General features: G+C 37.2%; 1 protein-coding gene across 2 annotated transcripts; it reads left to right on the top strand.

Moving 5' to 3' along the window:
• The first annotated feature begins 397 nt into the window (after window positions 1-397).
• On the top strand, window positions 398-26,377 carry LOC106067880 (sodium- and chloride-dependent glycine transporter 1-like). Of its 2 annotated transcripts, none has more exons than XM_056039661.1 (15): window positions 398-579; window positions 2,603-2,756; window positions 2,849-2,980; window positions 5,319-5,537; window positions 9,964-10,099; window positions 11,130-11,268; window positions 12,265-12,399; window positions 13,043-13,146; window positions 14,337-14,461; window positions 16,390-16,502; window positions 17,051-17,182; window positions 20,205-20,304; window positions 23,443-23,543; window positions 23,801-23,953; window positions 25,228-26,377. In XM_056039661.1, the coding sequence occupies exons 2-15, from the start codon at window positions 2,603-2,605 to the stop codon at window positions 25,396-25,398; spliced, it is 1,914 nt and encodes a 637-aa protein (XP_055895636.1). In that variant the 5' UTR covers window positions 398-579; the 3' UTR covers window positions 25,399-26,377. The 2 variants fall into 2 exon arrangements, with proteins under 2 accessions (XP_055895636.1, XP_055895637.1); XM_056039662.1 differs by lacking the exon at window positions 398-579 and adding an exon at window positions 580-681.
• Window positions 26,378-27,464: the final 1,087 nt, after the last annotated feature.

Below are 27,464 nucleotides of genomic sequence, written 5' to 3' on the forward strand. Positions count from 1 at the left end.
AAAACAAGGCATCGAAGCTTCGAAGTTTAGAGTTTCCAAAAATTCCTGTTCATCCAGAATAAAAATTTTAATCGGCGATAACCTTCGTGTAGTAGGTCTAGATTCTATCACATAAAATGATTTTTCTTACTGATATAACCAAATAAAATCATTAGTCGTTGTCTTGTACCTCAGATTGTTCATCTGTTAAATAAAAAAAAAAACGAAGCTTGTTTATCGAGCATATTTCAGATAGCTCAAATTAGTAAGCCAAATAGGCAAGGCTATCCACAGTGGACAGAAATGTGTCAAAATTTTCCAAATTAATTGGCCATGCTAGTTTTTTTTTTTTTTTTTAAAGCTATTTGTATAATTGGTCACTTGTAGGCCCACGTTACTCGATGCATTCAGTGGACCCAATCATTCATCTCATTAGAGTTTCAGTATCACTGGGTCACTAGAATGTTATATTTAAAATAATAACCGGATCCAAATTGTTCTACTGAGATAAAACACACCGCTATGTGAAGAGTTGATTTTTTTTCTCCAGAACTTTTGTGACTTGAACGAAAAGAACTTAGTCTGAGAACATTAAGTAATGTAAGTTCAGATTTTTTTCACATCTGATATTTCACTAGGACTTTAACGTTTATCTTTTCAGCTTTTAGATTTGGATGTTGTATAACGTGAACGAAGTGTCAGGTTTGTTACAATAGAAATCTTCCCTTTAACGATCTCAGCTCTTCATACAGCTATTTCTGAGCAGTCGTAAGCGGTAAGCTGCAGACTCTCGCGTTTGAAGTAACACCACTGACTCGCCGAGTTTGAACATTTCTGCTACAAATATAAGAATCTAGTGTCATGGCACAAGACGTAATTAATAATAAATTAAAACTCGAAATCTGACAGTTCGTGATATGGCTGACCGATTCGCCATTATGGGCCAGCCAATTTGCGAAATGGCCAGGGATGATCGGCCAACGTCAGCAGGAAATGGTTATGCGCAGATTTTGGGAGGGGGTTTAAGGCTTTATACGTAAATAATAATTACATGATAAACTAACAAATAGGTATAAACTTAGTTTATTTTTAGAACATGATCAATTTCTATTATTATTTGTTACAACAAGATCATCATTTACGACATATCAAAGTGCACAGCAGATTGCTATTTTTAAATCTGCATCGAATTGTCGAATTGTTGAGCCATTGGTATTGTAATAGCATCAGGTGTAGGCTTGGACGCCGGTCAGTGATTGTAGAGATGAATTCTGTATAAGAACTAAACTTTTGTTGGTTTAATTCATAAAGCGCTGGTTTGTGAGTGTGTATGTGTTTCGTGTGTGAATGTTGTTCGTATTTGCATAGTGTTCTTGTTACAGTGGTTACGTTAAGGTGGTCAAGTGTAGTCAAACTGAATTTACATTTGATTGAACCAATACAAATTATCTTATCCATCTTAAATCCCAAATCAAATGGACAAAAAAAAAAGTAATTTTCGCACCCAAAAGAATGCAGTTTAATACAAACACACATACAAAACATATATGTTTGTAAAATGTTTGTTTGTAAAATGTTTGTTTGTAAAATGTTTGTTTGTAAAATGTTTGTTTGTAAAATGTTTTACATGTTTCGGATGTTCCTTCAGAGTTGAAGGTCCCGCAGGACGACGGGGGATGGGAGCGGGCAGGGTTTGAACCCTGGATATGTATGTATTGTTACGGTCTTCTCTATCCAGTCCTTCTGCAAACACTGCCCAACAACACAACACATCTAAAACATCAACTTGACAACAACAGCCAATAAACACAGTTGGCTACAGTAACTTCAATGCTTTGCTACACAATAGAACTAACTGCCTAACTAATCACTACTAGTCTCTCTCTGTCTACTTCTAGACTCGTACAGCTACATTTTCAAGGACTCACTTTTTAACACACAGTCCTTACTGCTTGCTGTCCTTCTAACTTCTTTCTAACACACTGTCTCTCGTCTGTAAAGGCGTTTTGGTCACATGACCATGACATTGGTCATATTGCGTGCATTAGCAGTAATGTCCCTTGTTCAACAGCCCTTGACCTGTGTGATTGGCCTGAATCATGTATGTCAGTATTTTATAGTAAATGAACTGCATAATATGACTAAAACATTTAGCGCCAAAAAGTCCTACTTCAAAACATCGCTCGATCCGAGGAATAATGCTCACAATGAAATCGATGTTAAATTAATTTTTTAAAAGTCACACAGGTGACAGAGGCAGGACATCCGCTTTAAAAGCAGCAAACTGAAAATTATCGTTTTAGAGAAAACCAACCTATATTACACGTGGATCTCCGCTACACCGCTCAACGATTAGTCTTGAATCAACACATTGCGAACACCCGGCATTTCGCGAAGTGGCCAAGGTAGAAAAACACGCGTAATTTCAAGCACATCGGGTATTGGCCACACGCCTCGGCCATTTTGCGAAATGCACAATAGTGTATGGGGTTTGCGTAGGCCAAATGTAGGCCTATTGGGAAGCACTGACTTGCAGGGGTAACCATCGAGTTTAATATAAAACACAAACACACACACTTATTCTGGATGCTTTATTTTTAATGTGACTACTTTTTGTTTGAAGATGATGGAGTCATCTCTCAGTGGTTCTAATGCAGATCTTTTGGAGCGGACCGGATGGAAGAACCAAATGGAATTCTTTTTCTCCTGTGTGGGGTACGCTGTAGGCCTGGGCAACATTTGGAGGTTTCCTTATTTGGCTTTTCAATACGGTGGAGGTTTGTTTACTGTTAGTGTAAGATTTTTGTTGACGGATAGACAGACAGATTGATCAATAAATTGATTGCATAATAGTTTTAATTATTGACAGGTGCCTTCCTGATACCTTACACTATTTCACTGGCTCTCTGTGGACTTCCCTTGTTTTTCATGGAACTTGCCTTTGGTCAGTTTGCTTCTGTTGGACCCATAACAATTTGGAGAGTGTGTCCTCTTTTTCAAGGTACTTTGTTTTGTAATTTTAAATTTGAAAGGACAGAAACAAGGAATGGATTGATCAACCTGGCATCTAACTTGATAGGTTACTTACTTACTTACTTACTGACTTAGGTCCTCCCGCGCCGTTCGGCGCATAGGGCGTCAAGCTGTCTCGACTCCCAGTTCGGCATAGGATTTTCTTGAGACCCGATCTGTATAACTGACTCCAAAATCCGCCTCAGCCATTTTTTGTTGAGCCACTTTGGTCTTTTCTCAACTTGAGAGGTTAAACAACCAAAACTTGTGAATCAAAAAGTCACGTTAATGGGTTCAGTTTAACTAAAATGTGTGTTTGGCTGAGCTAATTAGCTGTTGGAATCAGTTGACCACAATGAATGTCGTTAAACGCTAGAAATGTAGATTATTACGACATTGATTTTTACGACATTGATTTAATCCTCCTTAGCACTTTCAGCATTGTACCAGTTAGTCTCCAAGAAGAAACGAATACATCTGAAAAAAATAGTCCGCACAGTTGATAGTAGGCTAGATATTTTTAGCCCTTTCATCAGTGTACGATCAGATTGTAGGCAACTTTTGTAAATATACACCAACCGTGACTTCGAAGTGCTGCCTCAAATATTGACGCTAATTTTTTTCCCACTGCTTTTTACTGTTTTCCAAAATAAAATAAAAACGCCAGTCTTCATCAGGAATCGAAACTCGGGATCACAGGAAAGAGTGTAAATTTAACAAATAAACTTGTTCATTTTTTTTTTAAAATTATTTCTCTCAAGCGTTAAAAGACGGGCGACAGAAAGAATGAAATGTAGCAGCTAGATTTAATGCTTGACTCACATGTACTTTAGTAATTAATGCATTCGCAAATCATTAAGGAAAACTTACGTAGGCAGGCGTCAGTCAAATTTGACTTGTAAAAAAATGTTTGACATGTTTCGGATGTTTCTCCAGAGTTGAAGATAGTTTACTTCCTAGTCCAAACCTCCCGCAGGACGACTGGGAATGATAGCGGGAAGGGTCTGAACCCGGGACCATCGATAAATCCAAACAACAGTCCAGCGCGCAAACCGCACGAACAGGCAGCCATCCTAACTTGTATACAAGTATCAGGCGTTTATTCAGGAATGAAGATTAATATGTCAAAGCCCAAAGTAACATCTGTATCATATAAGATAAGATAAGGGAAGGGAAGTGTGCGGACTTGGTTCGAATGTGCAGGGCTCATGACAACATCGTGACCACTTTTGAAATAAATATCTTTGATCAGCAGGACACCATGGACTGACACATCCTAAGAATTGATGCCGTACAATTGTGTACCCCCACCCTTTTAAACAACAACAACAAAAACAACAACAACAAAAACAACAACAACAAAACGGATTGAACACTCAGCAGAATGCAGCTCTCCTATCATAAGAGTTAAATTTTTCATGCTTCAACGCAAAAGAAAGAAAATTGTTTGAATAATGGACCTCATTCACCAATCGTAAACAAACAACATTTAGCCACGTGGTGCTCTATCTCTTCTATATAATTTACAATCTCTTGTTTAATTCATGATGGTTGTCACGTGACAGTTTTTTTCCGTTGTTTTATCAATAAGATCACGTGACTAAATGTTGTTTGTTTACGATTGGTGAATGAGGTCCATTGGACTGATAACATCAAAGCAACAAGAAACCAAAATGATCTGGTCATTATTAACTCTTTCTCTCCGTAATTATTTACCACATTCTGATGGAATCAACGCTGGTATCGTCCGTTAGGAGAGAAAGAGTTAAGTCGCACAGAGCAATTGTGTAGCATCTATTCGTATTGGTAAATTCTAGATTTTATATGAATATTGTTACGACTCTCACTCTGCAAACTGCACCACACGACACTACCAACTAAAGAACTTGACAACTCAGGGCTCCAAAATAACGCAAAACTTGAATGTCCAATAAATCACAGCCAATACTGTACAGTTGGCAACAAAGTAACATTGGCGTACAGCAGCTTTGCTGTAGATAACCACTGCGTCGTATCAACTCTGTAAAGCTGTATCAAGCTCTTCTGACTCTCCGCCTCTTCCTGGATTTACACTCAATTCTCTGTTACGGACTTGCGATGTTTCTTGAAACTGTGACACTGGTGTAGCGCTGGCCTGGGGCGATTAGTGTCGGCTGACTAAACACACACTACTGCCCTATCACCATCACGTCCAGTTATAAAATATATTTTTTTAAAAATATAAACATGGTAGCTAATTTTTCAATAGATATGACGTCAGTCGTAAAAATAATAATGTATTGAGTATTAAAATAAGCATATTTGATTTCATTTTTTTAATATTACAGGTATCGGAATCGCCATGGTCCTAATAACCTTCATGGTCTGCCTTTATTACAATGTCATCATTCTATATGGGATGTACTACTGTGTGGTATCGTTGGTCTCTCTGGATACAGTATTGCCTTGGTCCACCTGTGACAACTCCTGGAACACTAAATATTGTGTCACAGAAAAACTGAACATTGTCAACATGTCAGAACAGCAGGCAGTCAACTCTACATTAGGTTAGTCCTGGTGATAGTTTTAGTGTTTTATACTACATTTCAATAGGTACAAAATACAAATAACGTATATTTTTTTCATCAGGTTCTTATATTCTTCTTATCTTATAAATTACAGACGTTCCTTTAACAGAGAAGATAATTACGTCCTACGCATATTCACGTATTGATATAGTCGTGCAAAAAAAAAAAATAAATGTTTAAATGTTTCGGCTGTTCCTTCAAAGTTGAATATAATTTACCCTCCAGCAGGACGACGGGGGGTGGGGTGGGGGTGGCGCAGCGGTCAGTGTATAAACCCGGGACCATCGAGAAGTCCGAACGATAGCTCGCATTGTGCACCACACGACAAGACAGCCACGCGCATGTTAGGGGCCCAAACTCTGTCAAATATTTGGTTTTACTGTTCTGAATTATTATTATTTTTTTTTTGCTTTTTTTTTTCATGCCTTAAATCTTTGTATAAAAATGTCAAATAAGTAACGAAGTTTGATTAATTCTAATCAAGTCTATTTTGTTGCTTACATACACTGGTTGTAACAACTCATTGAGCAAAACTTGCTTTTTCGTTAGGACCATTTGATCATGTCGGTGTAGGGCTTAGTGGATCGGCTCTAGACAACTCTTTCATCTATCTGTTGTCAAGATAGACAACTTTCTGTACACATATAGCAACTTGATAAGGTGCAACATTTTTATATAATAATTATAATAATAATAATTACAATATTTCTAAGACAATGCGTTATTTCTAAATAGACCCTTGCCTTAATTAGCATTAATGTTGGTAACTTGTTTTTTTTAGGGTCCTTTTAATTACTGTATTTCCTAACTGACCTTATCCTTACGAGATTTTAAATAATATCAATTTGTTACAGTAGTTAAGCTGTTGAGGCGGTCAATTGTAGTCTAACATTTGTTTGGACCAATAATAATTATCGTATCTTATCTTATCTTCTTATCTTCTTATCATAGAAATCTTCTTATCATAGAAATTGTTCATTAAGTAATATGTTCATTATTTAGATTTTTATTAATTTCTAAAATCCGGTCTTGTTTCCAAAAAAAATTTTGAAAACAAATAATGCTTATGTATTTGTATTTGAATTAATTAATTATTGTTCTCTAGTTGTTAATTGACACTATTTTGAACTAATCTTATCTTTAAAATTAATTGACATAAATAAAGTTTTTTATAAGCTTAGTTGTTTTTTTAATTAGAAACGTATAGCCTACTCTGCTAAGTCATTGGTTATCTTGACTGATACAGGCTAATCGTTCCATGCTCTAATGGCACTGGGAAAGAAGAAGCACGTGTACGAATTTGTCCTAGCGCATGGAATAAGAAATTTGTCTTTTTAAATTACATGCATCCCACAGCGTTCTCATTTTTTTTTGTGTGTCGTAGTCTACGGCAAACCATTTAGTGCCGGTTCAACAATTTACAACCTCACGTACGCGTGTTTTCTTCAGTATAAACAGTACAAAAAAAAGTGTGGTCGAAACGAACTGGATGGACACAGCATATATCAAAATGTGGTCAAGAGCTGATTGTTTTCTTGTGAATGTGACAATATGGAGCTTTCTAACGCCTTACTCTCCCCAGTCCCAGTGATCAGTCTTGCTCCCAGCATGCAGTTTAGTTTTACGATTTGCCAGGAGCCAAAAATAAACTAAAAACAAAAACAATTTAAGAAAAAAATAATAAAATCAAAGTTTATATATTGAGTGGAATTGCAGTAATTATTTAGAATTGATCATGTTATTAATTTTAAAAAGATCTAGACTAGCAATAATAAATGTGTACAATTGGAAATATTTTGATTAGTTGTTATTGTTTGGTGCAACTTTCATGCTTACAGCATGCGCTATTGTGCAATCTTTTTTGTGGACCAGTAGAGGGGACGGGGCTGTGGAAGGGGTATCTGGGAGAAGGTTTCCTTGCTGCCGTTTCAAGCTTTTTTTTTTTTTTAAGTTGATCGAGTCTGAAATATTGAGGTTCTTATAAAATAAAAGATTTTATATTCTATAGAAGTCTATAGTTATAAATCTATTAGCGAACGACTTTATTCTCTAAACAAGGTTTTATCTCCCCCTTAGTTTAGTACATTTTCTATGAAAAACTAAATTAATTCTTTACAACTAATTGATTTACTAACTGTTTTTTTTTTATTGATTCTTGTGTTGTCATCGATACTGAATAATCGTGCAAAGTTTTAACTTGATCCGAGAATGGGAAGTGGGAGAAAAAAAACGTGTACAAGTTTCCATCAAGACAGAGTTGATATATGATAAGAGGGTTTGTTATGGAGTGCAAATGTGTGTTCGTTTCTAATATGACGGCAAAAACTAGAACACATTACACACGACTGTCCATTACACACCAGTGCATACTACACAATACATTACACACAAGCGCACACTTCACACTATGTTTAATGTTTTATTGATACATGCGACCTTTGTTTGGGACCCATCAACTCAAGAAAGCATTTTTTAAAAACTGGAACAGACGCAAAATAAAGCAGTGAGGTTCATAACAAACGAATATTCACATTTGATTAGAGCAGCGGTTCTCAACCTTTTAAGCTCGGCGACCCCTTTTTACAATATACCACTCTGCCGCGACCCCCCCCCCCCTCCAATAAACACACACAGCAATAGAAGAATAAACAATAGCAATCCTTATTTTTGATGGTCTAAGGCGACCCCTGGCAAGTCGTCAATCGACCCCCAAGGGGGTCGCGACCCACAGGTTGAGAACCCCTGGATTAGAGTAACACATATAGTAAAACCGCTAAATTTAGAAAGCCTTCAGGATAGAAGACTCAAAAGTAAAGTAGCAATAATAAATAAGACACTAAACCATAATTTACAAATACGAAAACAACACCTAATAAAATACTCAGAAAGACACAAAGATAAAGGCACATTCCTCGTCCCATATGCTAGGACAAATTTATACAAATGCTCCTTCTTCCCTAGTGCTAATAGAACATGGAATGGGTTGCCAAGGAAAACCTACGACCTGGCAGATTTTAAGTCATACATACATAACTAGATTAAAAGATGGATTATCTTATCTTCTCAATCGACGTCTGTAATTTATAAGAGAGGAAGATAAAATATGTCTTAGTCTTACTGTATGTGAATTTCTTTTAACGTTACGTCAAAGAGCGCGACAAAAAAAAGATTGGTATGTTATAAACCTCAATGTATGTCTTATAAAAAGCACTACTTTCTGACAACATGTTCGATGTTTTCATCTGTTGCGAATCCTCTAGGAGCGACTTGATTTGATAGCTGCAGAATGAATTCGAACACTAGATTTCTGTTTTTAAAGCTCGAAGCGAATCTTTAGTAAATGAATCCTTTTTATTTTCATCTAGTAAACTATTATTTCCCATGAAGTTTGAGTTTATTCCACGTAGATCTATCTGAGAAAATTTTACATTTTGTAACTTTACACTCATAATATTACTTGCAGTAGACATAATAGAATTACATGATAAGTTTATGGATGGCTGCCTGGTCGTGCGGTTTGCGCGCTGGACTGTCGTTCAGGTTTATCGATGGTCCAGGGTTCAAACCCTGCCCGCTCCCATCCCCCGTCGTCCTGCGGGAGGTTTTGACTAGGAAGTAAACTATCTTCAACTTTGAAGGAACATCCGAAACATGTAAAACATTTTACAAACAAACAAAACATTTTACATTTTACAAACAGACAAAGGCGTCCCCATACGGGCGTCCCCATACGGAGATTAAGATTATGAAAAAAAAAATGAAGACAAAGAAAAAACCAATGATTTGTCAGAGATTAAGTCTCTAATTAACATGCACAACTAGAGATTAAAGCACGGATACGCGTACTGCCCCATAGAGCGTAATTTTCTTCTCTTTTTTTCTGAACTTTATAAAATAAGAAGTAGATTATTAAAAAATGAAACAAATTTTTTTTTAATCTGGTCGGCTGCTAAATAACTCTTCTTTTCCGGAAGGTTTCAAACTAAATTAATGTGCATCCGCTACCCATGGTTTCAGGGCGTGTTGAATCCAATGGTCAGAGCCGGCCTTAGGCAAAACATTGCGAGACTTGTATCAAATCACGAATATAGCAGAGCACTAGGGCTCTATGTCTACTAGCCAGGCTCTAAGTCTCTACTTTGACTCTATGTTTATTGACCAATGTTCAGATCTACTCGTTAGACTACTTATGTTAAACAGTTTTTTTTATGAATTGCGAAATACAGTTCTCTCGATGTTTATTATTTTGATAATTCATTTGGGGCCACAGAATTCACCTTGCCTAGGTCCTCCTATTACCTAAGACCGGCCCTGCAAATGGTTCTGGGTTCTGGAACATATTCATAGTTACTCTATGTCTCTTGTCACTGTGCTCTTAGTATTACCTGCTTGTGTGTTATTTTAGATCATATGGATTTTCAATGTGTGAATCGAATCTTGTCCAGAGACAACGTCACCATGACGTCACTCACATATAACTACACCCAGACAATGTTAAAGTCATGTGACATGACTGTCTTGCCTAGCGAGGAATATTTCACGTGAGTAAAAACAAAACACACACACACACACAATTAATGCGGTCCAGCCTAGATTGATACCTGGAATAACCTGCCCAGTGTGCGGCCGAACATTCCGGGCTCACATAGGTCTCACCAGCCACACGAGGAGGCATAAAACCCCAGTGCAAAGCCCTCAGCCCCCTGGATGACAAAGTGGTCATCATCGAACCACGATGGACGAACTATATTGTTACGAATCTCACTATCCAGGCTCTCTGCAAAATGCACCTTACACCACCAACTTAAAGAACTTGACAACTCAGGGCTCCAAAGTAACGTAACACTTTAATAGTTGAATAAATAACAGCCAATACTGTACAATTGGCAACACGTACACTGTACAAATATCTCTCCGATAACACCGTTCCGCCGTATCAACTCTTGCACTGGCCTCTCCGTCTCGTTCCGGGCTTGCACTGGGTTCAACAGTTCAGGACTGACTTCACACACTAGGCTCGTTGTGTCGGACTCGATCACAGACCAAGATCAAGACGCCGTTCGTCTCAACTGTACTTGATAGTACTCCGCACTGAACCGTCGTAATGCTCCGTACAGAACCACACCGCTGAACTGTGCTGTAGTCGACCGGACTGTAGTGAACCGGGCTCTGAGCCCCTGCCATGAACCATCTTGACTGCGACACCTCCGCTCTTATATAGGGTCCCTACTGGCCTTCTCGAACCGGACAGAACGCCGCTCGACTAACGCTGGCCTGGGGCGATTTGCGTCGGCTGACTATACACACACCACTACCCCTCTCTGTGCCACCACCAAGTTTATAACAATATATATATAAATATATTGCACATATATTATTGTATATGACTATCTTTTTATCATGAAACTATTTTTTTTTAATGAATAAAAGTCTTGTTAAAAAGATTTGGAGATTTTCTTTTAATTTACTATTTTAAGAAAGCATAGTAATTTAAAAAAAAATAAAAGAATTTACAATTTCATTCTTTCTAATTGTCTGATTGTAATTTTGTTGTATATTGCCTGCTGGCAGACGTCACATACTGAGACTGAATGAAGCAGAAGACATCGGCCATCTTGGAGGTATCAGTTTAAAGTTACTTGTCTTCTTGGCATTGGCTTGGTTAATCCTGTTTTTCATACTAAGAAAGGGTGTAGAAACCTCAGGCAAGGTCAGTGTCTATTATTGGTCAATCTTTGTTACATAGATCTATATTCTGTAGCCTACGTTGTTGTTTTTGGTTGGTTCAGTTTAAATAAACTGTTGCATGGCAGAATACTAACAATTACTTTTTAAATATTTAATTATAACTGCCAGAAAATCTCTTAGAGTTGTTCATTTGTTCACAATTGGATGTTATTTTATGTTACCATATGCTACTTTATGTTTCTTGTTTAAAGTTTTTAACCTTATCTTATCTTATCTTATAAAATACAGACGTTCCTTCAAAAAAGATGATTACCTCCTACGCGTGTTCCTAGGTCAATCTAGTCATGCATGTTAACCAATGACTTAAATTCTGCCAAGTCATTGGTCTTACTGGCTGACTCAGGCAACCCATTCCATGCTCTAATTGCACTAGGGAAGAAGGAGCATTTGTACAAATTTGTCCTGGCATATGGGACGAGGAATGTGCCTTTATCTTTGTATCTTTCTGAGTATTTTATTAAATTTTGTTTTTGTATTGGAAGATTATGGTCAGTGTTTTATGTATAATTGCTACTTTACTTTTAAGTCTTCTGTCCTGAAGGCTTTCTAAATTTAGAGTTCGTATTTTAAAGTGTCACTCTACGTGGATTACGATCTAGCCACCTAGTAGTACATTATGATACTATACTGACTATAGGTTCTATTACTTGCAGTGTGGTGTTTAGCTGATGCAATTAGCGTCATGGGAGACAATTTTGTGTAGCGATTTCACAATAGCTAATTGTCAGATAATTTCGACAGGCTCCACCTACTGAAGAGCAATAGGTGGGATTGCTTCTTTATTTAAATGCTTTGTACCTTAGAGATTTGATCACTCCATATGTCCCTCAGAGCCCTGCGCTCAATGGACTCAACGCTTTTAGTGGTGCCACGTTTCTCCCTCAAAAGCTACGGTCTGCGGGCTTTTTCAGTGCACGGACCAAAGGTTTGTTAATGACTGTCCCTTGTATTATTCCAGGTGGCTTATTTTATGGCATTGTTCCCATATTTTGTTCTGGTGGCACTATTAATCCGAAGTGTGACTCTACCGGGATACTTGGATGGTATCAAATACTACATAATACCAGAATGGGAGAAAATCGCTAATGTTGATGTGAGTAAAACAAATTCCTTTAAATAAATCAAAATACTGAGATGACTGTTACGTATATAAATCTACTATATATTTACCAAATACCACTAACTCATTGATCACGAAGAATTAATAAGACTTGTCTTCGAATATCACGACAGCTCACGACAGTCCCGCCTATCTTGCATCATTCACACTACATAGCCACCGACCAATCGCTAATTTTTTCTCACCATCACCATAGAAACACACACACACACACAATTCGTAACAAGCTCATATTCAATGTGTTCCTAACCAAACCAGTCTACGTTCGAACACAATGCTTGCATCTTGATGTGAGTGTGCTTCTGTGTATGACAGTTGTGCTAGACCTGCAAGTCATTGTGCTAGACCTGGGAGTCGTTGTGCTAGACCTGGGATTCGTTGTGCAAGACCTGTGTCACTGTGTGTCACCTTCTATTAAATTTAACTCCTAACTGAACTCTCTCCACGCTTCAAGACACAGTTTACTTAACAAGTTTTCCTCCTCCTCTCTCATCTAATACAACTAATCTACATTTGTAATTAACCCATTTAACACAGTGTTGTTTATAAACAATACTGGATAATACTAGCTATAACTGTCACAGCTTCCAAAGAAACTCATTTATTTGTCAATCAGGTTTGGAGAGAGGCGGCCACACAAATATTTTACTCATTGGGACTCGCCTTTGGAACACTGATCACTTTGGCTTCCTATAACCCGTTCAAACATAACTGTTATCGGTAAATATGTATAACACTTTATTTTCAATACTTTTTTAAAGAGGTAACTAGATTTATTAGTGTATATATTGGTCTTCTGGTTTCCCTGCAGCTACATTTGACGTCTCTCTAAATGCTTTGGTAAAAACTATTGATTTCCCGAAACTCTAACTTGCGAAGTCAACCTTAAGAAATAACCAGAAATGAAGCCTTTCCAGAGCGTACACAGTGCTGCATTCTGGCAGATCTTCCAAAGCGTACACAGTGCTGCATTCTGGCAGATCTTCCAAAGCGTACACAGTGCGGCATTCTGGCAGATCTTCCAAAGCGTACACAGTGCTGCATTCTGGCAGATCTTCCAGAGCGTACACAGTTCTGCATTCTGGCAGATCTTCCAAAGCGTACACAGTGCTGCATTCTGGCAGATCTTCCAAAGCGTACACAGTGCTGCATTCTGGCAGATCTTCCAAAGCGTACACAGTGCTGCATTCTGGCAGATCTTCCAAAGCGTACACAGTGCTGCATTCTGGCAGATCTTCCGAAGCTTACACGGTGCTGCATTCTGGCAGATCTTCCAAAGCGTACACAGTGCTGCATTCTGGCAGATCTTCCGAAGCTTACACGGTGCTGCATTCTGGCAGATCTTCCAAAGCGTACACAGTGCTGCATTCTGGCAGATCTTCCGAAGCTTACACGGTGCTGCATTCTGGCAGATCTTCCAAAGCGTACACAGTGCTGCATTCTGGCAGATCTTCCGAAGCTTACACGGTGCTGCATTCTGGCAGATCTTCCAAAGCGTACACAGTGCTGCATTCTGGCAGATCTTCCGAAGCTTACACGGTGCTGCATTCTGGCAGATCTTCCAAAGCGTACACAGTGCTGCATTCTGGCAGATTTTCAAAAGCGTACACAGTTCTGCATTCTGGCAGATCTTGTTTTTTTTTTGGTCTGTTCTTTCTTATTTGCATATAATTATATCCCAGCCCAAACCTCCCGCTGGACGACTGGGGAGAGCGCCGGGCAACTTACAGTACACCTTAATGTGCTTTAATTAGCAGACATGTTTATGGTGCCAAACTAGTTCATTCCCTTATTCAGAATGTATGTAATACAAAAGACAAAATTATCTATGAAACAAAAATGTAGATTTCTTTTTTTTATATACTAAACTGTAATTCCAAAAATGATCACTTTAAAAAATCACTTTTCAGGGACGCCATTTTGGTCGCTGTTATTAACTGCTCCACTTCTGTTTTTGCTGGTTTCGTTATCTTTAGCATGCTGGGATACATGGCTCACGTGACGAACCAGGATGTACAAAGTGTGACAACTAGTGGTGAGTGGAAAAGTCACACTGTGACAGAATTTATAAACACCCTTTGCAGTATTGTGCTAGTGCTATGAGAGCGTTGGATAGGTTGCCCTGAAAACCAATGACTTGGCAGAGTTAAAGTCATTGGTTAACATGCATGACTAGATGCATGACGTGTCGGACGTAATCATCTTCTTTTTTGTAATAACGTCTGAATTTTATAAGTCACAGTCAGTGTGTGCCTAAACCGGGAGCTCGTTCTCTTTAAAAGGAAACTTCGATGGTTTTTTCAAATTTGAGTTATTGACATATTTAAATTCTGCGTTTTTTTATTTTGCGAAAAAAGATGTATTAGGAAACACTGTAAGGCCTACCATTTTTATTTAAATGTTTATAAACATGTATATTTAATAAATTGGACAATAAATTATTGATATTTCAAAAAAAAAAACGGGGTTCTTTAAGACTTTGTTTTTAGGTTAAGCATACGTCTTTTTAACCTCAACTATAGGCTACTGAAAGCGAATCTAGATCTAACCAATCGTATCGCTTCATTCTTACAGTGGCTGTTAGGCTAAGTAACGCCTAGTCCGTAACTATAGTACAGTAATATATATATAGAGAGAGATCTAAAAGCATTAAGATAACCAACTCGAGAAAAAGGAGTAACAATTTCATCTACATTCTTCCCTATCCCAAAAAGTAAATAGATCGTAAGCCTATGCCTAGACTGATTCTAACAAACTGGTCAGTGCGGGGAATCAGTAGTCGTTCATCGGGTCATGACAAGTAAAAAAAGCGATAATGCTTGTTTTGTGTTAAGTGGTCAGGCGAGAAAATACACACTGCCATGGCCTAGTCAAGCATGTAGATCTACACTCCATATGTGTGTATTTTTTCTTTGCTTACAAGATTTACATCTAACTGCATATTTTCAGTAACTCATTTTAGTAACAAAGTAAAATGTAAACAACTAAATGTACAATGCTATGTTCAGTCTTTCCATAATCGGCTGCTACGTTCATGAAAAGTTTTTAAAAAATTAAGTTCCATTGCCCTTCCCCGCCTCTTTGTTTTTGACCAACCATCGAAATGCAAAAAAATGCTTAGATATTGAGTCCGGCGGAACTGTTCTCACTAACAGGAGAAGGGGCAAAGGCGAGTAACTGGCGCCTTCACCGGTGAGCTTCGGGAAGGAGGGGATCGTTAACCAAGGCTGGCTACCCACCTAGGAGAAGGAAAACTCTGAATTCAAACCTCTGTTGCCTTGCAGCTATACCCAATCATGGGAAAGGCTTCGGGAGTCAACACTGAAGAAAAATCAGGAGCCTAAGGCAGTTTGCAGCACCCAGTGCTACACCGTGGCAGAACCTGCGACGCCGCTGACCCCAAACTATATCGGCACTGCCGTTCCTTTGGATACATCAGCTGCGTGGAGTGGGGGGAACTGATGTGTGGGCGACATCGTTCAGACCACAGCTAATGCTCAGGTATTCATCTCATCTCCATGAGATGATCCATAGTCGTTTCGCGACAGAAGGAGGTCATGGCCACAGCTTACTGCTATAAATGTCTTGTTAAACTTTACACTGTTTTGAACTGTTCAACTGGGTTTGCGTAGTCACGTGATACACTGCAATCATCCTTAATCTTTGGAATCGAATACATTGCCATTATTATTATATACCAGTTTTTTTTTTAAATCTAATTTATGACCTATCATTAGGGTTAAATTCTGTAAGCATACATCCTTTAAATGATTGGGATCAACTAATAACATCAATAAATGAGATCAATAACCGTTAATAAATGTTTGCAATTTTCTGAAGTGATTTGATTTAAACCTTAAAAGTCATTAGCGGACGTATGATCACAGAGTTTGTGTAAAAAAAAAAGACAAACTCATCAATTTGATGTTTAGTGAGTAAACTGGTGTGACATTTCGTCTCTAGGTCCAGGTTTAGTGTTTGTAGTTTATCCTGAAGGGATCTCAAGAATGCCATTTTCAGTCGTCTGGTCCATATTGTTCTTTGTTATGCTGATATCTTTAGGCTTGGATAGTCAGGTAAACCTACTCATTTAGGTATGGAAGTTAGGTAACCATTAATTAAGGCGTAGTTAGTCTTCTTTTCTTCTGCTTCGTTCTCATAGTTAGTCAATTAATAGAGATTTCATTTGCGGGTTGGCTGGCCAAGTCACTTAGGCATACTGAGATAACAAATATGCCTACTCATTTAGGCATGGCGAGTCATATATAGGCTACATGAATTCTTGATAGAGTGTCATATGTCGTAGATTTACTTGATAGAGTGTCGTATGTTGTAGATTTACTAAATAGAGCGTCGTATGTTGTAGATTGACTTGATAGAATGTCGTATGTTGTAGCCAGTTGTAGGTGGACTTGATAGAGTGTCATATGTCGTAGATTTACTTGATAGAGTGTCGTATGTTGTAGATTTACTAGATAGAGCGTCGTATATTGTAGATTGACTTGATAGAATGTCGTATGTTGTAGCCAGTTGTAGGTTGACTTGATAGAGTGTCATATGTCGTAGATTTACTTGATAGAGTGTCGTATGTATTAGATTTACTTTATGGCGTCATCCATTTCAGTTTGCTATGTTTGAAACTGTCATCAGCGCAGTGGTTGATGAGTTTCCGAGAACATTACGCAAGCGCAGAGTCTTGTTTTCTTTCATATGTCACGTGGTTGGATTCTTATTGGGGATTCCTTTGACGACCTACGTAAGTAGCCAATTATTATTGAACTTTGAAACTAATTCCAGATGTAAATAATTTACTGGAAAGTTAAAAAAAAAATGTCATGTTATTAAAATAGTAATCTTGACTACTCAATGACTGAAATTTGTCTTCAGAGAAAAGATGAGAAACTCAGCATTTGCAAAAAAAAAACAACTTTGGTCCAACTTACACGTCCATTTTCAAAGAGAATATTAATTAAGCTCTTACAGCCGTCATAGTGTAGAACATATTATTGTGTTTTTCTTTTCCAAAGAAATTTTTAAAAAGGCATACAATTGGTTTTTGGGATGAAAACAAAACTGGAAGTTACTCATACATGTTTTCCATACAGTCGACGGTCGTCATCCTAGATAGGTGCCCTACTTAACTAGATAGGTGCCCTACTTAACTAGATAGGTGCCCTACTTAACTAGATAGGTGCCCTACTTAACTAGATAGGTGCCCTACTTAACTAGATAGGTGCCCTACTTAACTAGATAGGTGCCCTACTTAGCTAAATAAGTGCCTTAATTAACTAGTTAGATGCCTTACTTAACTAGATAGGTGCCCTACTTAACTAGATAGGTGCATTACTTAGCTAAATAAGTGCCTTACTTATCTAAATAAGTGCCCTACTTAACTAGATAGGTGGCCTACTTAACTAGATAGGTGCCCTACTTAACTAGATAGGTGTCCTACTTAACTAGATAGGTGCCCTACTTAACTAGATAGGTGCCCTACTTAACTAGATAGGTGCCCTACTTAACTAGATAGGTGCTTTAATTAACTAGTTAGATGCCTTACTTAACTAGATAGGTGCCCTACTTAACTAGATTGGTGCATCACTTAGCTAAATAAGTGCCTTACTTATCTAAATAAGTGCCCTACTTAACTAGATAGGTGCCCTACTTAACTTGATAGGTGCCCTACTTAACTAGATTGGTGCCCTACTTAATTAGATAGGTGCCCTACTTAACTTGATAGGTGCCCTACTTAATTAGATAGGTGCCCTACTTAATTAGATTGGTGCCCTACTTAACTAGATAAGTGCTCTACTTAACTAGATAGGTGCCCTACTTAACTAGATTGGTGCCCTACTTAATTAGATAGGTGCCTTACTTAACTAGCTAGGTGCCCTACTTAATTAGACAGGTGCCCTACTTAACTAGATAGGTGCCCTACTTAATTAGATAGGTGCCTTACTTAACTAGATAGGTGCCCTACTTAACTAGATAGATGTCCTACTTAACTAGATAGGTGCCCTACTTAAAAAGATAGGTACAATATTTAACTAGATTGGTGCCCTACTTAACAAGATAGGTGCCCTACTTAACTAGATAGGTGCCCTACTTAACTAGATAGGTGCCTTAATTAACTAGTTAGATGCCTTACTTAACTAGATAGGTGCCCTACTTAACTAGATAGGTGCCCTACTTAACTAGATAGGTGCCTTAATTAACTAGTTAGATGCCTTACTTAACTAGATAGGTGCCCTACTTAACTAGATTGGTGCATCACTTAGCTAAATAAGTGTCTTACTTATCTAAATAAGTGCCCTACTTAACTAGATCGGTGCCCTACTTAACTTGATAGGTGCCCTACTTAACTAGATTGGTGCCCTACTTAATTAGATAGATGCCCTACTTAACTTGATAGGTGCCCTACTTAACTAGATAGGTGCCCTACTTAATTAGATTGGTGCCCTACTTAACTAGATAAGTGTTCTACTTAACTAGATAGGTGCCCTACTTAACTAGATTGGTGCCCTACTTAACTAGATAGATGTCCTACTTAACTAGATAGGTGCCCTACTTAAAAAGATAGGTGCCCTACTTAACTAGATTGGTGCCCTACTTAACAAGATAGGCTCCCTACTTAACTAGATATGTGCCCTACTTCACTAGATAGGTGCCCTACTTAACTAGATAGGTGCCTTAATTAACTAGTTAGATGCCTTACTTAACTAGATATGTGCCCTTCTTAACTAGATAGGTGCCCTACTTAACTAGATAGGTGCCCTACTTAACTAGATAGGTGCCTTAATTAACTAGTTAGATGCCTTACTTAACTAGATAGGTGCCCTTCTTAACTAGATAGGTGCCCTACTTAACTAGATAGGTGCCCTACTTAACTAGATAGGTGCCCTGCTTAACAAGATAGGTGTCCTACTTAACTAGATAGGTGCCCAACTTAACTAGATAAGTGCCCTACTTAACTAGATAGGTGCTCTACTTAACTAGATAGATGCCCTACTTAACTAGATAGGTGCCCTACTTAACGCAACTGTGGAACAATAAAGTAGTTCCTGCTGGTCATGTCAAAAAAACGTGAACTAAAACTTCATACGACGAAAATAAAACTTTAATAGACCACTAGCAGACGACATTGCGTAAGGTGTGACAAAATATATAGATCACAGCTGGCCACGCGTATCAACGTGAACACTAACAAAAAAAAAAAAAAAACTCCCATAACAGTGGCGTAGCTAGAAATTAGCCGTCATTACATTTTATGTAAAAAAAAAACAAAAAAAAAAACACTCATTTGGGGGCCCCACTCAAGGAGGGGCCTTGGGGGGATTTTCAAATTCTCCCCTCCCTCCCCCCACCTTAGCTACGCCTCTGTCCGGTAATCTTATGAGTTTTTATTTCACCATTATACACGAAACTTGTTTAGGGGAATGGTATCTGTTTAACCCTTTAGAAGCGTGTGGTATTTGTATTTGTATTTTGGGTTTTTGGACACATCGACACAATTTAGGCCATGTCGTGCCCGTAATCCCTCAAGGGTTATTCTACCTTCGTATCACAAGAGCTCAATTTATACAGTAGAATTTTAATTCTATTTTGTAAGCACTCTTGTAAAAGAGCTCAGCCCTTTAAGGGTTAAGAATCTTGAAACCACACATCTGCAGGGGCTATCCACATTGATCACCACAATATCGCACGCGGGGACGTCGAATCTAAAATATAACTATTGTTTCAGTTCTACTTGAGTATAAATGTGTTTTCTGGGTTCCTTACAGGGCGGTATCTGGGTGCTGACTTTGATGAACACCTACTCCGGCAGCTACTCACTGATGTTTACCTGTTTGTGTGAACTGGTTGCACTGAACTATGTATATGGTAATCAGATCGATCAATTGTTTTGTGTCCCCGCCTAGTTAAATTTATGTCTAGAAACTTTGACTTGGGTCACGTGACTGAAATCTATCGCTTGCACGCTACATGGACAACTATTTAGCGGCGAAAACAATGTAGCACCTGTAAAGGTTATGTAATGCCCAATTTATCACTGCAGTTTAAATCACGAAAATTTCTAACTGCTCGACTGTTTATCTGTAAAACGAATCTAATTAGCTTTCTCTTCCTGGTCTATTTTGCTGGGAAGGAAAATTGACCAATCTAAATATTTCTTGGCTATTGATGACATAGTGAGTTAAAAACATTTAGCTCTATTTATAAGAAATAATTAAATTTCTTTTTGTTGGGAACTTGTGAGAGATGTGGCTCGAAATAAAACATTCATGCGATCGTTCATTTTATACATGACGTGAATAGAACATGAAAAACATTTTTTCAAAATACTTATCTTATCTTATATAATACAGACGTTACTTCAAAAAAGGCTTATATTAAGTGTACTTGTATAAATTAGTTTGAATCAGACTTGTAATTATGTGTATAACCGACCTAAACGTATAAATCTGTGCGATAGAATTTTTTTTTAAACAATTGTTTTTATTTAACTTCTAGCTTTCTCAATGCGCTATAATCCTATCGCTTGTCTGGACCAGTTGTGGAAAGGGTAGGGAAGAAGGGGGGTATCTTGTTCAAGATACCAAACCAAAGAATTAATCACCAATAGTTAAATAACTAATTGGTTAATTTTTTTTATTGATTCTTGTGTTTGTCGGGTAAAAGAAATAATTAAGCGAAATTTCAGCTTAATCCGAAATTGGGTGTGGGAGAAATAACGTGTACAAACTTTTTACCACACAGACAAAAAGACAGACAGAGTTGATATAAGTTTAGTAAAAAGAGAAGTGTATTAGTACTAGTACTAGCAAAACTAAATAGTCTACATAATATTTATGTCAACACTTGTAATGTAAAAAAAGGACAAAGTCATCCATCAACAATTAATATTTTGTTTATATCATTTACACCAGTTTAAAAATTGCTATGCAAGACATAAACTTAAGTTATACAAAAACAAACCTTATCTTATCTTATACAATACAGACGTTACTTCAAAAAAGAAGATGATTACGTCCTACGCGTCATGCATTTAGTCATGCATGACCTAAATTCTGCCAAGTCACAGGTTTTCCTGACTAGCTCGGCAAATATTGCAATGAGCAAACAAGAATTTGGCATCTTCTCTACAGGCATATCGTATTAGCCACTTATTTTTTCCCCCAACGCATAAGGACTGCTTTCCGTAAATAAATATCGCATGCATCCAACTGTTTGTACTAAACTTGTGCAGTTTTAAGCATTTCTCAATTAATATCGAAAATGTAAACACGATATGCCAGGTTGGCTATTCACTTCTACACTATGTACTTTCAGAATGTTTCACATGTACTTTACAGTAATGGTAAGGGAAAAAAAACTTAGTTCCAAAGTTCAAGGCTGCAGAAGTGTTTTTTAGAGACCCTCTAGTCGGGTCTGGTAGGAAAATAAATGGACCTCATTCACCAATCGTAAACAAACAACATTTAGCCACGTGATTCTCTCTCTTCTATCCAAATTACGATCTAATTTTTAATACACAATGGCTATCACGTGACAGTTTTTTTCCCGTTGTTTTATCAATATTATCACGTGACTAAATGTTGTTTGTTTACGATTGGTGAATGAGGCCCATTGGAGAAGGAGCTGCTTTGGGTGTAATGGATGGCTGCCTGGTCGTGCGGTTTGCGCGCTGGACTGTCGTTTGGATTTATCGATCCCGGGTTCAAACCCTGCCCGCTCCCATCCCCCGTCGTCCTGCGGGAGGTTTGGACTAGGAAGTAAACTATCTTCAACTCTGAAGGAACATCCGAAACATGTAAAACATTTTACAAAAGCAGCAGTAATGTGTGTTTCATGTTTTAAAATACTTTGCAAATAATTCTTTGGCTCCAACAAAACGAAACAATATAATGATTATAAAATTTTCACTTTCACTTTCACCTATCCTCTAGTCTCTTGGACAGATGGGGCGCCACACATGTTTCTCTCTATTCTTCTGTCTTTGGCCATGATTAGTCTCTTTCAATGACAGGCCCGTCTGCCTCTTCTTCTTCTTTTCCCTGGGACTGTTTCCTGCAGAAAGGTCTTTGAGAGCAATGAGAAACTCGTGATATGTTGTTGTTTTTTTACAGTGGTCAGCAGGTCGTTGAGGGACCAAATAGGCGTTGTGATCCTAGTTCGAATCTCATTTGTGATGCCTTCTTTGTAGATGATATCTAGAAAATTGTTATGCTCTATACTACAGCATCTTGACTCCATGGCCAGGACCCTCCTCTCTAAATCCTTTCGAATGTCACCATGACAACCGCGATGACCGGAGCGCTGTCTGATGTTTGTGCTATGCCTTTGTCTTTCCAGATTTATTAAAGAAAAAAGCCAAAATAGAGCACAAGATTTCACCAAGAGAAGGACTAAATCAAGCGTTTAGTTTATATTTTGTAGATATATCATTTGTAAGAGAGACTGTTTCTTATGTATATATATATATATATATATATATATATATATATATATATATATATATATATATATATTATATATAGATATATAGATATATAGATATATCATTTGTAACAGAGACTGTTTCTTATATATATATTATATAGATACATCATTTGTAACAGAGACTGTTTCTTATATATATATATATATATATATATATATATATATATATATATATATATATATATATATATATATATTATATACTCTGAAAGACACAAAGATAAAGGCTTATTCATCGTCCCATATGCTGGGACAAATTTGTACAAATACTCCTTCTTCCCTATAGTGCTATTAGAGCATGGAATGGGTTGCCTGAGCTAGCCAGGAAAACCAGTGACTTGGCAGAATTTAAGTCATTGGTTAATATGCATGACTAAATGCATGACGCGTAGGACGTAATTATCTTCTTTTTTGATGTAACATCTGTATTATATAAGATAAGATATAGTTATATCATTTGTAACAGAGACTGTTTCTCATAGTACGAGCTTCTGCTTAATAACCTTTCTATCTCCTCAGGCAATGCGAAGTTCTGTACGGATATAGAAATGATGATTGGCTTCAGACCAAATCTCTACTGGCGAGCATGCTGGATGGTCATTACACCTGTGACCATTGTTGTAAGTAGACCAGAGCAGTACACCTTTTTTTATGTACGACTGAGTGAATTCAAAACTGACTAGAACTTTTTGACCATTGTTTAGTATCTGTAACTTAACTGTCCAATACAAGGAAGAATAATGCTAGAGATTTTGAGGAAAAAAACCTAGAACATATGTTTATTATGAAACACTAACGGTGTTGCACTGTCGCGCTAGTGTGCAAATGCTCATAAATTATCAAATGTTTACAGTTATTATCATCTGTTGATCTTCAGATTGTCTTAGCATTGTCCTGTATCTTGTACACACCTGTTGGTTATGGAGATTATCAGTTCGAACCCTGGGCTCAGTGGTTGGGTTTTACAATGGTATCACTTCCAGTCGCAGCGATTTTATTTGTTGCTTTGTTCCAGTGCATACGTTATAAGGTGAGTACATTGTGCAGTAACTGAAAGAAACTATTTACATTGTGCAGTAACTGTAAGAAACTATTTACACTGTGCAGTAACTGAAAGAAACTATTTACACTGTGCAGTAACTGTAAGAAACTATTTACACTGTGCAGTAAACTATTTACACTGTGCAGTAACTGTAAGAAACTATTTACACTGTGCAGTAAACTATTTACACTGTGCAGTAACTGTAAGAAACTATTTACACTGTGCAGTAAACTATTTACACTGTGCAGTAACTGTAAGAAACGATTTACACTGTGCAGTAAACTATTTACACTGTGCAGTAAACTATTTACACTGTGCAGTAACTGTAAGAAACTATTTACACTGTGCAGTAAACTATTTACACTGTGCAGTAAACTATTTACACTGTGCAGTAAACTATTTACACTGTGCAGTAACTGTAAGAAACTATTTACACTGTGCAGTAAACTATTTACACTGTGCAGTAACTGAAAGAAACTATTTACACTGTGCAGTAAACTATTTACACTGTGCAGTAACTGTAAGAAACTATTAACACTGTGCAGTAAACTATTTACACTGTGCAGTAACTGAAAGAAACTATTTACACTGTGCAGTAAACTATTTACACTGTGCAGTAACTGTAAGAAACTATTAACACTGTGCAGTAAACTATTTACACTGTGCAGTAACTGAAAGAAACTATTTACACTTTGCAGTAAACTATTTACACTTTGCAGTAACTGTAAGAAACTATTTACACTGTGCAGTAAACTATTTACACTGTGCAGTAACTGAAAGAAACTATTTACACTGTGCAGTAAACTATTTACACTGTGCAGTAACTGTAAGAAACTATTACACTGTGCAGTAAACTATTTACATTGTGCAGTAACTGTAAGAAACTATTTACATTATTATATTATTGCAGTTATTCGAATCTGAATGTGAACTAGGGGTCTCGGGGCTACATGATGGAAGGCCAACGCGTTTTTTTTTTTTAAATTAATAATTTTTAATTTTTGATTGATTCCTCATCAACAATGAATAATTTTGCAAAGTTTCAACTTGATCCGAGAATGGGAAGTGGGAGAAATAACATGTAAAAAAAATACCCACTCGGACAGACGGACTAAATATAAGTTTTATATAAAAAGAAAAAAAAAAGAATCATCTTGCCTCAAAGATCGCAAAGTCTGAAAGGGTACCTTTACTTTTTTTTTTAACCAATATTGACTAACCCTATATATATATGTATTGATGTTTTCAAACTATTTTTCAAGGGCATCAAAGAAGCCATGAAACCAAATTTGATGTGGGGCCCCGCTCAAAAGGAATACAGAATCGGATCCTACGGACATCTGAATGAGGGGCTCGTCTTGGAGTCACCCACTTTTGACCTCGCTGTCGAAAAAGAAACAAAAGTTACTGGAGCGATCGTGTCAAAGTTATAACATTTAATTATCTGTTAATTTGTTTCGTATCTTGTCAAAGTAGCTCAGGAAATATACGTACGAGAGGATACAAGTTTTACAGCTATACACTGGAATCACTCAATAGCAAGGAAAATACAAACTCAAATATCAGATTCTCGCCTTTTTTATGTGGCTATAGTAAAGAATTTCAATCTGAATAATATCATGATTGTTGTCTGTTACAGCGTGGTTCGAATGTAAAGTGGTTCAAATGTAAACTGGCGTGAATGTAAAGTGGTGTGAATGTAAACTGGCGCAAATGTAAAGTGGTTCGAATGTAAAGTGGTTCGAATGTAAACTGGCGTGAATGTAAAGTGGTTACAATGTAAACTGGCGTGAATGTAAAGTGGTTCAAATGTAAACTGGCGTAAATGTAAAGTGGTTCAAATGTAAAGTGGTTCAAATGTAAACTGGCGTGAATGTAAAGTGGTTCGAATGTAATGTGGTGTGAATGTAAAGTGGTGTGAATGTAAAGTGGTTCAAATGTAAAGTGGTTCAAATGTAAACTGGCGTGAATGTAAAGTGGTTCGAATGTAAAGTGGTTCGAATGTAAAGTGGTGTGAATGTAAAGTGGTTCGAATGTAAAGTGGCGTGAATGTAAAGTGCTTCAAATGTAAAGTGGCGTGAATGTAAAGTGGTTCGAATGTAAAGTGGTGTGAATGTAAAGTGGTTCGAATGTAAAGTGGCGTGAATGTAAAGTGGTTCGAATGTAAAGTGGTTCGAATGTAAAGTGGTTCGAATGTAAAGTGGTGTGAATGTAAAGTGGTTCGAATGTAAAGTGGTGCGAATGCAAAGTGGCGTGAATGTAAAGTGATATGAAATATACCAAGTGGTGTGATTGCGTGTATTGAATGGAAGTGACGTCAGAGAGAATGAAGCCGGAAAATGGATGGATGAACAAACATGAACATTGTAGTAACATTCTTTATAACAATATTAAAGTGCTTATAAAATAGGATTTCAGAGTTGTGAATATATTTATTATTAGAGATTAACATTGTTCTTTTGTTCATTTTCTTCATTCCCAAGCAAAAATAGTACACATGTCCTGAGTTGCTTTTAAATCTTGGTTAAAAACGAAACCTGAATTCTTAAAACAATATGCAGAATTTATATGGAGACACCAGATTAAGTTTGGATTTATGTGAAGAAAAGACTAAAACTTTGTCAGACATAGTTCAACCAATCTTAGTTCATACGATCTCACCAGCAGACTACAGTTTCTTGTATCTACATCTCTGGTCTGGTAACTAATGACTTCATCTCTTGTGTTTTCCTAGGTTTTTTTTTATTCGTTGTCATATAAAGTTATATATATATATATATATACGTATGTCCTACTATTCAGGCTCTCTTCAAACTGCACCACACGACACAACGAACTTAAAGAATCTCACAACTCAGGGCTCCAAAGTAACAGTAACAGTTTAATTTCAAATACGTTACAAACACTGTACAGTTGGTAACAACATTACACTGACTGTCCAAAAACCAAGCCTCACTCACTCCGGACTGACTTCACTCGCCTTTTTTTTTTTTGGACTCATGCCTCTTTTTGGGCCTTTTTTTTTTTGGACTCATGCCTCTTTTTGGGCCTTTTTTTTTTTTTGGACTCATGCCTCTTTTTGGGCCTTTTTTTTTTTTGGACTCATGCCTCTTTTTGGGCCTTTTTTTTTTTTTTGGACTCATGCCTCTTTTTGGGCCTTTTTTTTTTCTAATAAATTTGTATTTCAAAGAAAACAGTAACAGATTATTTTATATTAATACAAAGAATATTTCACAAAAACAAAATTTTTATAAAGGAAATAGTTTCAAAAACACATTCCAGGATTTCCAGCATGATCGTGGAGTAGGCTGCAGCAAAGGTCCAGAAAATGATGACAACAAAGGTCTACAAAATGATGACAAAGTCAATTTACAAAAATCTTGAAAATTTCGTCTGATCAATTTTTTTTTTTTTGGGGGGGGGGGGGGGGGGGGGGTTATGAGATATAAAAATTCGCCTCGTACTGATCACATTGCGAGGTAACGTGAAGTGTCTTGAC

Source organism: Biomphalaria glabrata, chromosome 8 (genome assembly GCF_947242115.1).
Source record: "Biomphalaria glabrata chromosome 8, xgBioGlab47.1, whole genome shotgun sequence".
NCBI classification, from domain to species: Eukaryota; Metazoa; Mollusca; class Gastropoda; family Planorbidae; genus Biomphalaria; species Biomphalaria glabrata.